Source organism: Falco punctatus (assembly GCF_963210335.1).
Source record: "Falco punctatus genome assembly, chromosome: 3".
Taxonomy (NCBI): domain Eukaryota; kingdom Metazoa; phylum Chordata; class Aves; order Falconiformes; family Falconidae; genus Falco; species Falco punctatus.
In genome coordinates this window covers 15,440,899-15,459,091 of record NC_137582.1, presented here as the reverse complement: position 1 = coordinate 15,459,091, position 18,193 = coordinate 15,440,899, and the positions used below count along the sequence as shown (strand labels likewise).

The following is an 18,193-nucleotide window of genomic DNA, read 5'->3' as shown; positions in this document are numbered from 1 at the left end:
GAACTTAGCAACTGGGACATTGAGAGGTGACTGTCCTGATGAAGTTTTGAAGACAGAGAAGTTATTTCATCCCAAACTCTGCAAATTCCTGGGTAAGAAATTTTTGGCTCTGTTAGACAAACTGGTATATTTATTACTGTTTAAGATAAACTCACCTACATTTTTGAGATATCCAGTCCCATGGAGGTGTATTCAATGCTCTCCATGAAGATTTATGAGTTTAGGATGTGACAGAAAACTTTCTAGAAGGCTTAAGTAAGAGATGTATGAATCACAGGGAAGGGAGAAACCCTGGGCATTTAAAGAAACAAAAATTTCAGTTCCTATAAAATACTAAAACCAAGCAGGGAAGTGCCTTCAGGGTTAAGTGAAAAGTGAGGAAGGATTCTCTGGATTACACTTTTAGATGTAAATGCCTTCATTATTCTCCACCCCTGTACTGGATCTAGTCTTTCTATACAAAATCTGTATTGGTTAAATGTAGTTTCTGGAATGATTAGAAAATACAGTTAATGATCATGAAAGAGGAATCTGTTCTACCAAGGACGCTAGGCAAAATCAAAATGTAAATCAAAGCAATAAGTCATATTGTGTACATATTCTTCCTAAAATGCTTCTGTGACATAGATACATTTAATTTGGTTTAAAATGCATTTCTTTGGTTAGGGTAGCTATTTTTGTCAAGCCATCCAGAAGGAGACATTACTCCTATAAGCTTTCTAAAAGACAGGACTGAAGTAAGTTCTTTCATACTGTTTGTTTTTTAATGTAGACCAGAGTTGATGAGGTTTGTTAGATTGGAAAAAAATATTTTAACAAAAAAAAATAACCCATTTGCAAGTGTCCAGGCAATAGGTTATGGCATCACTCTGTACATGAGAAAACACATTGCTATTTGAGATAAAAAGAACTGACTCAAAAAAGCTTTGAATAATTACAGAAGTCTTGTCTTTCTTGACTCTTATTTGCAAGCTAAGAGATGACACCAAGGGTCTTACTGATGCCAGTGTAATAAATAAACCATAACCCTGGACCAGAAACGTACAAAAATCAGGCAGGGATGTAGATGTGTACGTCAGAGCAAGCCACTCTAGGCTCTCTTTACAGTAAGTAGAGAGCATGGACAATGATATTCAGAATGTAATTCCTGTTTTCCCATAGTAGGTGCCTACATTTGGTTGGATAAGTTACAAGCTAAATGCCATTAAATGTACTTCATTGCCTACACTAGCAGCCTTACTAGACAGCTCAGATGTTGACACATAAAGATAGTCACAGGAAATAAAACTTTGACCAATGAAACAAAAAAGAAAATAAAATTGCAAGCCTAGCAAAAATGGGCATGTGTTCTGCTTGTACTTCTGTGCTTTGCTTTTTTTCCAAATCAGTACTAATTAAGTAGAAATCAATTTTCCTAACATAATAGTTATTGTGTTTAATTAATTTCATGGCTGATTTAGACAGAATCCAATCTTAAGACTGTAAAACCTGCTAGTAACTAAACATTGCAATGACTGTGGTGGCTGATTATATGACCTTTAAATGAACAGGTCTCTTAACCTTCTTCAATTCTTAGAAGAAAAGTCAAAATAAAGCTATGGTCTTTAAAAAAAAAAAAAAGTAATTCCAACAAGGACCAGACTACCAGACCAGAACTACAAAACTTCCTTAGAAACTGCAGTAGGTGACCTGCTTTCATACCATTCTTGGTCTAGCACTAGAGAAAGGTGAAGTTCTGATGATTATCTGAACTTTCACTTGCTGTCAGAACTAATCGCTTTTGGTAAAACTTGTCAGTGTCTTCCATCTTCAATGGCTGCTTAAAAACCCAATGGGGACATTCTTTGAATATTGTTCAAAGTGATCAGAGGGTATTTCCCAACACTCCCAAATACAGAGTTGACTTCAGACCCTTTTCCAAATAAACCATGTTTAACTCACATGTGCTAGTCGATCAAATCTGGCAAAGAGTTCGTTCAGCATTCGGACCAACTCCTGGGCTGACAGAGTTGTGGAGAGGTTGGTGAATCCTTTAACATCTGCAAAAAGAATGCTGAAAAAGAATAGATATTAAGATTGCAGTTGATTTCCATTGATAACTGAATGTCCTAAGTTACCTTCCAGCAATTTACTAGTGAAGGTTCATTTAAAATTCATTTAACTTTATTCTAGGCTTTTGGAGATTCTGGAATAGTGAGTATAAATACTGAAGGAACTAAAGAAATACTACAAAGTATGAAATGGGGTTTTGCCAAAAATGTGTGTTATGCAATTTTGGATTTTCAAATAATTCAGGAAGATATAAGTAAGCCTTAATAAGCACAGTAGTCCCCATTTATCAATGAGAAGACTGAGTCATAGTGCATCCATAACATAAAGGGCTGTATAAATAGAAAGACTTGGCACCCAGCTGCCTGTTAGTATCTGACAGTATTCTTCGAGGGTGGGTTTATATATAGTTGTTTTTTACAGTGAGTTTGACTTCAGCGATTTCAACTTTTAGTGTGATTTTCAGGCTTTATTAATCTATGTGCCATACAAAACTCAAATCCTAAGACAACAAACAGATTCATAACAGTCTTGATATACACCAGACTCAGGCCAGCTTTATTGCATCTAATTTTAGGGACTTGACGGAAGTACCTGATTTAGAAGTATGGTCCTCTCTGTTTAAGGAATGAATCTTTATTTGGATGGTTTGTTGTTCTTTCCATTGACTTCACAGGGAGCCCAGTGTGATCATACTTTGAATTTAGGTGCATCAAATTAGATCCCTGAAGTTATGGTAGGATCTTAGTCAGAAAACTAGTTGCAGACAGAAGTCTGACCTATATTTCAGCAGCCAGTGAATTTTCTACCCGTGCAGCTTTGGCTGTTCACTATGCCTACAACGAGCACATGTGAATATAGAGAAACATATACACACATACACACACACATGAAGTCTGTGGTGTGCAAGCTATCACCTAGACCAAAACATGTAATAAATAGCTCAGTAATTAGCAGCTGAAGAAAGAAAAATATTGTCTACTTTAAAAAGTAGTAATGTTCAAAAAAATAAATACCATGCTGGCACAGACTAGAAAAAATCTAAATGAACCTCATTAGCAATTCAAAGTAAACTAATAACTGGTGTTACAATCTGAGCAGCTGAAGATCTTTCATTTGTGTTGAACAAGATCACAATTTGACCGTGTCAGACAATCAGTAATGTAACCAACAATAAATATAGTTATGATCAGGTGGACAATAAAATATAACTAATGATAATTCAACTCATTTTCATATGTATGGACCGGTAAGGGTTTGGGTGATGATTAAGTAAGAGGCTCCCAAGCTGGTTAAGATTTTTACCATTGAGAAAAAACAAAATTAAAAGGTAAAGTACCAAACGGCCCAAAGAGTAATGAATATTAATAATAGCTTAAATTGATAAAAAGACAATTTTCAAACAACTAATTTCTACAGTTTTCATTTTCAAAACAACAAAAAACTCTAACTGGATACTAATTTTGAGGATTCATATAGAAATGGTGCACGTAGTGTTCAGTGCTCAACATTTAGGAAAAAATAAGACGAAACCCAGTTTTGAAAAGATTGAGTCCCTGGCAGCATGCATAGGAACCAACCAGTATCTGTACTCTAAAGCACACAGAATCTTCATTTTAAATCTCTTTCAAGCATAGATTATGTTTCAGCTTTTCATCCCTGTCCACAATTCTTTTTCCATTCAAACAGAAGGGCCATCTTATCCCTATTTTTATTCTTCTACAGCAACACTTACTATGAGAGTAAAAAAGAGTAATGGAAGACATTTTAAGTTAGTGTAAGGATCCTTGATCCTTTCCACCAGATTTAATAAAATAATATGTCTGAGCTACTGCAAGGCCACAGAAGAAGCAGATAATCAATTTACTCTTCTACAGAAGTTCAAATTATGTTTATTGAAGTTGTCCAGACAAAGTTATTTTTGGGTTTCATCAAAAGGCAAAGTACATGCTTTCCTAGCAAACCATCTCCCATCATATCCAAGGATGTTTATTTTTCCCTTCCTTCAGTGTTGTCCACTCAATCATTTGCCCTTGTTTGAGACAAACTTGTGGAAGATGTTACTGACTTGGCTAAATATTCTGATGGTCAGAAACTACAGTAAAATCAAAGATTCTGTAACATCATGGAGTGGGAGCTGACCATTCTGCTGTAAACGTACAATTAGGACTTAATACCTTGAGTAGCAGCTCATAAGATAAATATCACCTTTCTGCTAACTAATTTCAGGAGAGACAAAATTTAGCTAGGGGAATAGAAAAGGGAAATGGAATTAGGAAAATGTTAATCAGAATGATTGAAAATGGTTACTAAGTAGGGGAGCCATGTGACATGTCTAGATCTTTTAAAGCATCTTACAAGTCTCCATTTCATTTCTCAGCATGTGGCGTCAACCAGAAAGTTGTGGCGGAATATCATGTGCAGGCAGAGGCCCCCTTTCTTTTCAGCCCTGACCACTCTAATTAACATGAAAAAATACAGAAATGGTCCCGTCCCAGTGTTGAGTTCAAATGGGTCTTGCCATGGCAAAGGCATCCAGCCATCCTGATGACTAAAAGAAGGCACCAAAGTGTTTATCTGCTCGGGGATTAAACAAGGGTACACTGAGCTTCCAATTTGTGAATGAATAAAACAACAGAAGGGAAGCTGTCAAACAAGAGACACTTAGCAGCATCTGAGATCTTAAATATTAAAAAGAGTCTTCACCACCCACCTGACATTCTCGTAACGATGAATGTAGATCTTGTGAAACTGGTGTTGCAAATGTTCATCTTCTACATTGGTCATATCATTTATCATTTCCAGGACTACAAACCGTGGTAAGACAGAGAGCACCAGCCGTTCCTAAAATAAAGAGGAAACTGAAGTGTCAGTCTGAATTAGTACTTCATAGTAAACTGATTGACCTCTCCCTATTTAAAGAGCTGGATAGCTGGCAATTTAAGATGTGACCCTCCCCTCCAAAAATTCTAGCTCAGACCATTTGTGATAATTCACATTACCAACCTCAGTCCAGAATATGGACCTTCAAGTCTCCCCTTCCTAGACAGTCTTCCCTCTAATATTTTAAGCTTACTTGTTGATTATTTAAAAATCTATCCTACTTATGACTTCCATGACAACTTCTCACTAAACATGACTTGCGAACACAAGCACTGCATTTTAGGCAGTGGTAGCTTGATTAACAGATACAGGCCAAAGGAGTTTGAAAGTCCTCTGCAGCAAGTAGGAAAATATTTTTATTGTTGCTTATTTATCAGAACTTACAGACTGTGTGTTTAGCATTAATGAACTGTATAATTACAATAAAGCTAGAGAATAAATAAAGCAAAAAAGAGACAGAGGAACCTGACTCAGTGAAAAAGACAGCATTTAGACAAAGCTTAGTTGTATTGCCAGAGATTAAAGACAAGGATGATATAAACTAATACACACTTAAGAAATGTTTTATGGGAAGATTTAGCCATAGACTAGTTCGTATGTTAATAGGGTTACAATATTTATCAGGAACCAAGTTTTAAAGTGACTTGGGAATCTCAGAGTCTTCTCATTGGTCTGTGGTACTGAAGTGCTTACAATATTTTGACAAATGGGACTGGGTTTCAAAGTTCCTTTGAAACTCTCTATGTGACCTCAGAAATAAACATTTATATGTGTCAGTGAAACATGTTTCCAGGATGAGTCATTTGGCTTGTGGCCCGCTTCACCTCTTTTTTGAAGATCCCCCCAGGGCAGGTTATGTTCTGAGTTGGTCTGCTGACCCAGAGTTGACTGTTCTTTTCCCCAAAGGCCTTCTACAAGCTTCATGTCCCGTGATGGATTCACACTTACTCGCATCATACAGTAAGGGCCGTACAACAGCAGTCACCAAAATAGTTCATGGAATATATAGCCTTCTTCCACACCCAAAGGCATGTGGGAGTGGGGAGAATGGGTTCTTCTGCAGATGACAGCCCGCTCCTAGCCATCTTTCAGGCCTTAAGCAAGCAGATAAGCTTTCACTCATTCATTGTATGGATGTTCATGGCACAGTGCCTATCAAGAATGAAGAAACTAATTAACTGGGATGTTTGCATAGAGCTTCAAATATCCCAGAATGGACAGTTGGTTGCTGGTGGTGGGGGAGGTGGGAGTCTCTGTTGCCAGGGTCCTCATGGCAGTGTCTTCAGCTTGGTCAGCAGAGACTCCTCACATGACTGTTTTACTGAGTTCTTATTACATGGCTGTCCCATGATCCCATGTGACAACCCCAGTCCTACATGATTCATCACTATTCGTATATTTTAACCACATGCTAAGATCTTCTTAAATATCTAATCTACCTACAAAAGACTAGTTCCATAGACCGTTCCTGCAAGGACAGTTCCTATGTCTTATCTATGCATAGTTTAATCACTTCACCAGCAGGAATCACCTAGAAAAGGTCCTGGATGGGATGCTCCACCCAGAATATTAATTAACACATTTAAACATACAAATGGGACTAAACCAAGCAGAAGGTAGATCTGGGAGGTTCTAGATCTGCCCCAAATTCCTGGCTCCTGTTGAGTCCATCAATGTTTAATTGTGAAGGTTCAGTCAATCTCCTGCTTTCAGGTTGGTTTCAAGATAGTCCATTGTGTCCAGCCAGTCTGTTATCTCGTCTATACAGATGGCTAGCCAGGAAGCTGCTGGACCACACAGAGAACTGGCTATGTAAGTCTATTCTGTGAGCACATACACACAAGTCTCTGGTGCTGGACCACAATTATGACAATCAACTCTTTAGCTGTACTTGTGATTCAAGTCCCTTAGCACTTTCCACACGCATAGAAGTGTTACACTGTTCTTCTGAGAAGGGCTGACTCTTCTGTTCAATGCAATAGTTCCAGTCCTGTGCTTTGCTACTGGAAGAAGATGCATGAGCTCCCTGAACTGGAGTTAGGGAACTTAGGGCTAGCATGTCTTTTGACTGATTGATTTAGGTAAGGGCGAATGCAAATGAATTTAAATAAAGCCATTCAAACTGGTCCTCTTTTCTGGGAAGACTGGAAAACATAGTCAGCATTTCTAATGAGCTTTGTCTGTGTCTCAGGAACACTCAGGAAGAGTAAACCTTTGAGACAAGTTGAAGTGACAAGTAATCATATGTTTATTAACACTGTATATTATTAACGTATATTAGTAGAGTATCAGTCTACAGTAGTGTATTAGTAGTGTGTCTATACAGTACATCAATGCATATTAGTGTACATATATATGTAGTATTAGTGTATAAGATCAGTCCCTGTCATAATATAACTAAACAGATGTAAGTAGGGCCAGGCAAGCCCTTGAAAAATTACTGAATTCTTTCATGAAAGGCCTAGATCATCCTCTGAGAGATCTGAGAAAGTCCCTGTTTCAGCAGCTCATCAGTCTGACAGTTTTGGCAAATTTTGCAAGTATCCCACCCAAACGTCCTTCTCTGCAAATTAAGCTTTATCCTTTCGAAGTGGGTATGGATAATAATTGATTGCTGCCTTCTTTGTTATAATCTTCCTGTACTGAAATACTGTTATTGTGTCCTCTTGCCCTCAGTCTTTCTTTTCTAGATTAATCAGATTTGTCCAGTATTGGAATATATCACTCCAAACCACTCTTGAGGAAAAGCGAGCAGGTTTTCACTGAACTGACTCCAAATTATTAATCATCTTTTGCATTACAGGATTGCAAAGAGCAAAATCTTATTGAACCAAAGAAAAGAATGTCAGTTTTGTAAGCTACATCTCACCAGATTTCAGGTGACATTTTGGGGAATAGTGCAGGTCTAGGGAAAGATGTGAACTTCCAATTCAGGCACAAATAGAGACACCAATCAAAAAAGTCCTCCCAGGCAATGCCCACTGAGAAAATACAGTGCAGTGCGAATCCCTTCCTGTATTTTCAAAGCAGATTAGTGATACTATTGTGGAGAAAGCATTTATATAGTACCAAGCCATAATGGGGGGTGGAGGTGGTTTCCAGACCAACACTTCCCTTTCATACATAGGAAAGACAGCTATTTCCACAAACCCTTTCTCCATCCCACACCACCCTACCCATCACACTTTAAGAAAGACCCTTTGAAAGTCTGGGAATTGAAATCAGTGTTGAACCCAGACATGAAGTGGGAGCAAAAATATAATCAAGACTTCCATTTCAGAGAAGAAAATGTCCAAAGGTTTCAAAATCTCTTTACTGAAAATACAAGTACGGGCTAAAATAAGTTATTCAATATAATGTCATATAAATATCTGATGAGAAAAATAATGAGTCCTGGAAATAGCTTTATCAGTTTTAAAATGTTCAGAAATTCTAGTAGCTTGCAGCTCTTTAAGGCTGTCTTACTCAAGCTTTTAAACTGTAAGGAAACAAACACTTCATTACCACTATTCACAAGAAATACTTAACCAAGGAGGATGTGTGAAGTAAGACGTAAGTTCATTTCCAGAGGAGCTCAGGTTCAGGGCAGAGCACATCTTATAAAATCTAATTACTGATATGAAGCTAAGTTATCACAAACATGGAAAATAGATGTATTTTGTTTATGACCATTTCTAGATAAACACGATCCAAATCTTAACATTAATTTCTGACATATTTTTTTTGTCAGCTAAGCCAGCCTCGTCTTGCTTTGTGTCCTGTTCTAGCCAGTCAGGAGAAAAACTCATTCTTGTCATGAATTCTTGGCAATGGCCATTTTCTTTGATTCCTATTGCCTTAACTTGGACTGAAGAACTTGACTTATACAGCATTTGCATTTTCCGTGAGCATTTCTCACTTATTCTTTACATTAGGAGCAGCCTTTTCTTCTGCATGTACCTCACCTTTCAGACCTCAGAAGAGTTTCGGTCTCCAAAAGGTCTATTTTGGTCACACTTAGGAGAAATACGAAGATAAATATGAAGCAATTTTAGGTTGATTTAGAAGAATACAGTTAATTCTTATACCAGCTGTAAGGAGAGCACCATCCCTACTGCGTACCACAGACTAAATACAAGTGAAAATGCACTCCGCAGGCAATACAACGCTTCTCAGCATTGAAATTCTAAATCTTACAAAAGGGAAGGTTTTGATTCTGAGCTTTCAGGTTCTTCTATCACCATAATGGTATCTTGGCATTTAGCTCAGCACTACTTAGCTTTCTTTCTGGCTGCAGCTGCATACCCCATGGCTCTTATAGCACGCTGTGGTGAGACAATATTTAATGACGAAGACTGGGCCACTTTTCACAAGTACCTAAGCACGTAGCACCCAGAAGTCCTGGCTTCAGTTCCTCCCTGTACTATCAGTTTTCTTGTGGAAGATTAAACATGTTATATATACTTTTTGTTTTCTGCCAGAGAAACTGATGTTGAGGGTTTTGTAAGGCAACTTGATATTAGAAGAATATAACATAAACTAATATTCTCCAGACTGTGGGGGATGTCCCTTCTTGAGGGGAAAATTTGTTCAGAGAGAACATGACAAAGCAGAGGGATGATAGGTGTGATGAGAGAGAAAGGCAAAACGATAATGAAAATGCCAGTTTTGATGCTAGCGAGATCAGATGCTGTGGAAGAAATGTAGCTGTAGATGAAACATCTGAAAAAAATGAAGGAACCCCTCCCCAGCCTTGACAGGAGGCAACATCATTTCTAACTTACAACTTCTGTAGCGATGACCATGAAGAATACCCTCTCTGAGCAGTCTTAGTCATTAGTTAGCAAACAATCTTCAGCTACAAGGGAAACTCATTGTAGATAAATACCTTCATTTGTCCAGATGGCAGCCCCAGCTGAGGTGAACTGTACGTTTGCTTAAGAAGGCAAAACACGTGCTGCTAATTTAGGTTCTGCCGGAGTGAAGGTGTGTGACCTCCACTCCGAGGTGGCAGCTTTTTCCTGGGCTTCTGCCTACATAACATGCTAACATGGAAGATGAGAGAGCCGAGACTCTACTAATCTTTGATACCCCTGTTCTACAAACTTTTACTAAATCAAGGGCTGCCTTCACGAAGGAGAGAAAAAAAACTGACACAAGGCAGTGATAGCTGATAGAGAGCAGGCAGTGAGCTATCACACAGTGAGCTCATACTTTATTCTGGTGAAAAGCAGAGCTCAGACTTTCTGTTTCCCCATACAGGGTGGTACTAATTTTAGCACATCTGCACTGTCTTGACTTTCTTCCACCCTTCCCACCTGGGAATTCTGCTATCCTCCACTCCTCTTCTGATATCTAGACACTGGATGTCGTGCTTGTGACAGCATGAAGAAAACCAGTTCCTCAGGAGGTCCTTTATACTCCTGCAAACCCAGGTTTTCACAGGAATGCCCAGGCCTAAGGTAGCTCCACTCTCAAGCAAATGTCCTGTGGCATCTTAAGACAGCATGTTTGGGAAAAGCTGCTGATTGATATTCCAGGAACCAGAACTAATTTTGGTGTTTTGTGTCCTTCAGCCTCTTATAACAGAAGGCACTTAGGATAGGTGTTGCCTTATTCCTTTGCTATTAAGATACATTGCTCAATACAACCATATAATAAAACCACCCTTTGAATAAATCGGATCCGTCTTTCAGGGAGCCATCTGATTAAAGTGTTCAATGAGTTCCTGTGAAGATATTTCACAATAGCACAAAATCTTTCCACTATAAGAGAAATATATCCTTGTAGGAAGACAAATAGGAATACAAGTTCAAAAAGAAAAGAAGATAAAAGAAAGAAGGCCAACAGAAATCCTGGTTATTATTGAACTGTTTATGACATCTGAGATAAAAGAACATAAAAAGAATGGTAAAAAAAAATCATTTCTTCATACACATATGGCTAAAGTGGAGAATGTACTTTTTTCTCAAAAGGAAAATCTTATATTCCTAGTTCACATTCACTTAAGAAGGTGTCAAGCAATGGCTCTGGAATGTTTATTTAAAATAAAACATAGTTCACTTGGCAAATGTTCACTAAGCCAAGAAAAATGTGTCCACAACATTTGATATCTTAACCTTCATGCTACATATTAAGGTAAGTTAAACATTCTTGGCTGCACATAAGATTTGGCAATGACCCATAAAAAAAGAGGTTAATTAGGATGGCTCTGCGGCACTCCTCCTCTATTAACACTGTAGCATGGAAAGAGCTCTTGTTAGGATCACAACTGAAAGTGCATACACAGCTCATGTCACTATTCACGTATGTCATGCTGTGGAGGAACACCACAAGAAAAATAACATACAAGTGTGCATGTGTGTGAGTGTGTGTGTGCCTATAAATATTTTTATGATGTGTTCCAGCCACCAGTCAATTCCCTGGTACTGAAACATTCAAAGGACAGAAAACTCTTCCCTCCACAGGCATCAGCTGTCCTTTGCTGTTCCAAGCTGCTCTTACACCACATCAGACTGACAAGGTGGTGGGGTTGCTGAACCAGGCCCCTTCCACAAAGTGAGCACTGAAAGGTGGGCTCTAATGTGGATCACGACCACCCTTTCTTTTCCTACAGTTGATGCTAATGTTCTGTGGACCAAGATATGTCCCTCTTCACAGGCCTTTCACATCACTTTGCTTCAATCCAGCAGTTACAAAAGATTTTCAGTTATCCAGGAATGAGTGCCAGATCACCATCCCCTTTATAAAAAAATCCTTGCATATAACTCCCCTTTAAAGTAGTTAAATATTATTATTTCCATTTCACAGATTTAGATGCTGTGGCACAAGAACAGCGCAAATCTGTGCAAAAGAGCAATAGCAAATCACAGAAAAGAAAATTACATTTTTTTTATAGTCTTCCGTACCTTACTATTTGCATGAATAAAGAGTCCTCACATTTCTAATCAGTCTTTCCTGGAAGGCATTTTCAGAGAGGGAGGGAAAGACATGAGAAAAAAATATCTTCTTGTTTTCAGAGAAAGGTCTAATAAAGAAGTGTCATGTACTTAAGGGTGAGGGAAATTACATTATCCAGCTTTGTTGAAAGCTTGCTAGTTGAGCAATTGGTTAAGTGCAGACAATTCAAAGGTGAGCAGCAGTAGTGGTAAGTGGTTTGAAAAGGAACAGGGATATATTTGTTCAAAAGAAAAGACCTAGAAGAAAGGCACAGCAACAAAGGGATGTTAAAAAAAGAGATGGTGATCAGTGATCTATTCCCCTATTAACCATTCATTACATGAATCAGCCCTAGTCTTTAAGGGGGAGTAGTCAGAGTTTAGAGTAAATAAATGAAAAGAGAACCTATAACCCAAAGAATAACCAAGCAAAAGAAAACATTAGTAGAAATCACTAAATGTAATGACGTGGTGGTAGAATTCAGGTCTGGAATCAGACACCTGAATGTTGGTGACTACAGTATAAGTATGCCCAAGCTTCCATTTTATCCAGCAAATTGGAAGATATACTCAACAGATCAGATGTAAATGACTACTTTGGTGTCACTACAGATCTCTCCAGGCTTCGTTGTCTGTATTGACTAGATCTCAGCTGACTGTAATGGGAGCTCAGAGGTGTAAACAGCATGTAGTCACCTAGTTTAGGAGGTGTCTAAATATGGACCTGACTCCTACCCGATCTACTCCTTCAAGAAAATTTAAGAACAATGAAATAAATCCTGAAGTGATAAAGCAAATTAACTTAATGAGTAATCTATGTCTGTTTAAAGTTCCAAGACTGTAACGTTGATGCTCTCTATAATGCCTACTTCTTGATTTATGCATCTGCAATAGTCATGCTTTGTTGAACAACTTTTCTGTGCTCTGCACGCACTGATCCCTTGTGTCCCTCATACTGAAATCAGAGGGTATCAACAGTGATTATAACTGTACAATTGTAGCTAGGCACATTCATGGAAGAGTGGGACATGTCCCTGACGAGTAAATAAAAATCTTTGGAGAAGTTTTTTAGAAGAGTCAATTAACCAGTGCACAAGGTCTCACTCTTGTGAATAAAAACTGAACTGGAGACCTTTCCACTGGGGCTGATCAAAGAGAACAAAATACCAACAAGCAGAAAACATCAACAAGCAACCTGAGACCTGCAGGAGGTTGCCAAGAAGAAGGTCAAACTCCCTAAGGTTTCCTTGCAGGTCATGTGAGGGCATCATCCCTGAAGGGTCTGCTGTCTGCATAAACTCCCTGCACCAACTCCCCTTAGATGGCACAGGGCAAATGGTGAAATGCTGCCCTATACTACCCTGCAATTTTCCTTGGTTTCTCAACGTCTTTATTGGAGTTGGCTTTGCCAAGGCATGAAAAGCCCCTCTTGACCAAACAGTTCAATTTAGGTTTTGCTCTTCCTCGTCTACACATATTTTCGGATGGGTGAACCTACATATAGCTTGAGGGAGGAAGTCTTTGGATCACGGAATAAGTTGCTTATGGCTGTTCCCAAGACACTTCTGTAAAACTGTAGTGGACATACTGCAGAAATGTGTAATCAACAAAGACTCTAGAGAAACTGTGCCACACTTTTCATCTTGATTTCTAAGAATCATTTTGCCAGAATCATCAAGCTTGGCTTTAACAACATTTACAATTAATATCGTAGAGACTTTATTGTCTTAAGCATTGAACTTAATTGCATGAGAAAAGGGCTGTTAAAAGCAGTGGGTTTAGCCTTTCTGGAGTACATGAGCCTTTGTTATGCTTAAGGGAAGTAGATAAAGATGGTATTGTTTTCTATGGAAAAAATGACAATGTTCAGAATAGATGTAATTATTGTAGATGCCACTCTAGAAAATGAGAATTAGCACCCCTCATTACGATGAAGATCTCTAAGGAGAAATGCCTTCATTCTTACTTCAGTTCACAATGGACAGTCTATTTGCAGCTGTTCTTTCTTATGCATTATCTAGACTATGGCAAGTAATTTAAAAATATAGAAGGAACTGAAATGTCTAATATGTTCAAACTTGAGGCATTATGAGGTTGCCTTTTAGCTTTTACTACTTACTGCTGCAAAATATAATATGAGCTATATCAACTTTTTTTAATTTGAATTCAAGCAGTTACTATTCCTACTTACCCCATCCTTGGGTCCATATTCCATTTAGGCATCTGGTGTTCTCAAAGAGAAACAAGGCCAGATTACACACGAGGGTTTGGAGCCTCCCTTTGTTTAGCTATTGGCTATAAAACATAGCTAGAGTCTCATCCAAAATTATAGATAAACCAATGTTTAGGAGAGTCATGACTTATTATAATGGTGTCTAATTAGTTGTTGACTAAGAAGTGTTATAAAGTTTGTGGCAATGTAAAAAGGAAAAAAAACTTTTTCCACACGCATCTTGTAGGAAGGACATTTTATCCGATTGTTTTCTAAATACTATTGTCCAGAACAACATGAAACCATATATGTAGCACATGCATCTGTGCACATGTAGGACTGCAAGATACTGATGTTCCTTTACTGTGGTCGGAAAATAAAGCGTTTGAAGACTTAAGTACCTGAAGCCACATTACAAAATCTTGGCACAGCTTGATGATTAACAGTCTATTGCCAGGTATCAAAGGAGATGCCTTTCTCACAAGCCAGTTGGCTATCACAACCTTAATGCCTTCTTGCCCTGTGCTCCCTGAGCTGTAGAAAGGCTTATTCCAGGGCTGCCAGTTTGCATTTTCATGCTTTCCCAGTATCATGTTGGCTTCATAAACACTTAGCTCATCCTGTAGCATGCTGGGAAGTGGTGGAACCACCCTGCCTGTTTTGGCATGGCACCTGTTAACTGCTGCTGCGTTTATCTTTTAGGTGAAAAATTGTATTCCTCCATAAAATACTTAAAAAGTTATTAATAAAATTATTTTTTTTAAGTAACATGATTAATCATGAAACCAAGTGCAGCTGATGCTCACACTGTATGGCATGGGTGCAATGAATCAGCTCACATGAACACCAGTAAGTTGTATGGGAGTGGGTGGGAGCGTGTGTCTGGGGATAAGAGCTGCAGGGAACAAGTCTGTTCCTTGACTGCACTGGCCAGCTGCTAAATCTGCCAGGCTACATCAGGAAACAGTCTCTTGATGCTGCTTTGTCATTTGAGCTATCTTTTAGCTTAGGTAATAGGAACTACACATCCCAAATTCAGTGCCTTTGTCTATACTGAGTACAAGCAACGGTTAATAATTCCAGATCCTCTGGAGTCTAACACAATTTTTTATCTCCTGAATGAAAAGCACATTAAAATTACATTCCATTGTGAAACCCAACCAAGTAGCAAAGACATGCAGTGAAAGCAGAAGTTACAAAAAAAATTGTATTATCTTCCCATTTTAGAATCAAATAATCAGAAAATCATTTAGGTTGGAAACGACCTTTGAGATCACCAAGCCCAACTGTTAACCCAGGACTGCCAAGGCCATCACTAATTCATGCCCCTAAGCACCATATCTATGTGTTTTTTAAACACCTCCAGGGATGGTGATTCCACCACCTCCCTGGGCAGCCTGTTCTAATGCTTGATGACCATTGCTGTGAAGAAATTTCTCCTAATATCCAATCTAAACCTCCCCTGGCATAACTTTTTATCTGGGAGAAGAGACCAACCCCCACCTGCCTACAGCCTCCTGTCAGGTAGTTGCAGAGAGTGATAAGGTCCCCCCATCTTGTTGACATGAACATTTAAGCTTGCAAGTGATACTGCCCAGCCCCACAGTAATCCATTATATGTGTCTAATACATGGAAAAGCAAATTCTGTAGTTTTGAAATTTTGTTTCTTCCAAATCTCATGATGATTTTTTTTAATTTATTCTTTATTAAACAATTGTAGAGAAGAAAAATATCCGTTTATATGGAAATATGACACGTATCTCAACAAAAAGCTTTGTAATGTCTTCTAGTATATTGGCTTCCACAAATTTCAGTCAGTTTAGACAGGAAGGACAGACATATCTATTGGAGACTGATTCCATAATGACATAATTTTAAGCTACTCCTTATTTTGCCAGAATAGAAAATGAGCACAAAGCAGCTCCAACAATTCAATTTTGTTCTAAAATATCAGAACGACCATATCTGTCTGTAATGTCTGTGATGCTATGCCCTGGTACACTTTCACTTCTTTAGGACTGCTTTGACTCATCTGCGGTTGGATCTTCAGGTAACTGCTCCACACTGTTTCTGCTTTCTGCTCATTTAGATGTTTCTTTTTCCATTTTGTTAATTTTTTTCTGCTTCAGAAATTACCAGGCAACTTCAGCAAAATACACATTTCTCAGCAGTACTGGTTATTGCAGTTAATCACATGGAAAATTTCAAAAGCAAGCTCATGTGCCATTTGTTTTTTAGCTTTATATAACTAAATCACTGCAGATCAACAAGATGGAAAAGAACTAGGAAGTTGTCTGTTTTGGTCAAAACAAGGAATACACATTGTCAGAGGCTGACAAGACTGCAGTACTAAACAGCACAAGATGGATAAAACTTCCCCTGGGAAGTTTCTATAAGTGGGAGTAATGATCTCTTTCTGATAATTAATTCCCTTTTAATAGGCTGGTAGGTAGGTACTTAAAGACCTTAAGCCTAGTCATAAATATTAATCCAAATTTTATATCTTAATTTAAATTATCTCAGCAATGGCATCAGTGACTTGACAATGGCCAGCTTAGAATTTGTACTGCCATCATGATCAGATGGTTTAAAACCATTATCTGGACCAGAGTCTCTCTATTACTTGTGAAGCTTGTAAGGACATTTTTAGAGTCCTCCTACAGGCAGTTCAGAGTACTGAGGAAAGTTAGTATAAACTTTCCTTAGTACCCTAAAAGTTCTGATCCTCAACAAGAAAGAAAAATCAGCTTCAAATGAGTAAGTACATTCAGAGCTCAGGAAAGGTACTAGCGTGACGAATTGAGAACCTGGAGTTCTTTATTTAAACAGAGATGACTGTACTGCAGACCAACTGGCAGAAGTGTCTCATCACTGTAGGGGGCTGAAACTGTTTCATTCCCCTTAGTCATTTCACCTTTGTCTGCCTCCCTCAGTCAGCAAGCGTTGCTAGTCAGTGGCAGCTGTGATAATGCCTCTTTTTCTTTTCTTTTCTTTTCTTTTTTTTTTTTTTTTTTGATTCTTTATTAGACACCTTTCTCTTTAGCAAGGAGCTGAGAACGCAGGAGGCACAGGCCACCAAAACCTGATCGATGAGCTATCAGTCCCATTCACTATCAACCAGCACAGAATCTGAACAGCCTGGTTTAGAGATCAAAAAACCCACAACACAGATTTTCAGAAAGTAGTTTGATCACTAATGAATACAAAAGCCATCTACTAGAGAGGGGAAAAAGAGGTTTCCTTCTCACCAATTTCTTCCAAGGAAAGCTCCCATGCCTGAAGTCCTGACACTCTTTGGGATTGTTTTTCCTCTGTATAAATTGCAGTTCAGGGCCTAATTCCCATCTCTGTAGCATTGGCTGTAAATCTTATTATTCTATTCTAGTCCATGTGACTACTCCAGATTTGCAAGGAATGGGAGAGAAAGCGGAGGATTACTTTTATCTTGGTTTTACCTTAGATTTCTACTTGAAAACAAACTGTGGGGGTTATGCTGCAATGATAAGAAACAAACATCCGCAAACCTGAAGGAATAACATCTAAAATCTGACAACTAAAATGTTGTGTTTTCTACTGCAAGTGGGTTAAGCAGATGGGGTGTTTTGAGACAAGAAGATACAGAAAATTCCTGTGCTGGTCCTGTGATGTGCTTCCTAGTACTTACAAAATCATAAGTGCATGTAAATATTGCTTCCTCCCCACCCCACATAAGGAGGAAAAGTCTGTTAATGAACTTAGGAGACCTGCTACTTTCTACTACTAAAACCTACTACTAGAGAGGCCACCTACTGAATCACAATTCGGGTATGGATCATGAAGAGCAATGTAAAGCTTGCATGTTCCCTCACTTCTTTGATTAAGCAGTATGTTATACTTCGTGTTTGGTCCTCTAAGTACCGAAGGAGCAATGCTGTGAACAAATTTCCATTGGGATCACTGTTTGTTAAAGAAAGGTACCAAGATGAAATAAAGTCTGGATAACTCTGAAACCTTTCTGAGCATCCCACATTTCACAGGTTGTTTCCTATTAAAAAAGAAAAAAAAAGAAAAGAAAAAAAAAGCTGACTAAAATGCAATATCTAACCAGAGGTTCACACAGAATTTTTAATTGTGAAGTTATTGTTTGCCCTT

The 18,193-nt window shown here is 38.3% G+C and overlaps 1 protein-coding gene across 5 annotated transcripts in view; it reads right to left on the bottom strand.

Moving 5' to 3' along the window:
• The window catches only part of ADCY8 (adenylate cyclase 8), a 134,593-nt gene that overhangs the window by 77,653 nt on the left and 38,747 nt on the right, over nucleotides 1-18,193 (bottom strand). For all 5 annotated transcript variants that reach the window (XM_080379580.1, XM_080379581.1, XM_080379583.1 and 2 more), the window contains exons 3-4: nucleotides 4,763-4,893; nucleotides 1,942-2,053 (exon numbers count right to left, since the gene is read on the bottom strand). In XM_080379580.1, the coding sequence (XP_080235706.1) occupies nucleotides 1,942-2,053; nucleotides 4,763-4,893 (243 nt within the window). The remainder of the gene's footprint in view (nucleotides 1-1,941; nucleotides 2,054-4,762; nucleotides 4,894-18,193) is intronic.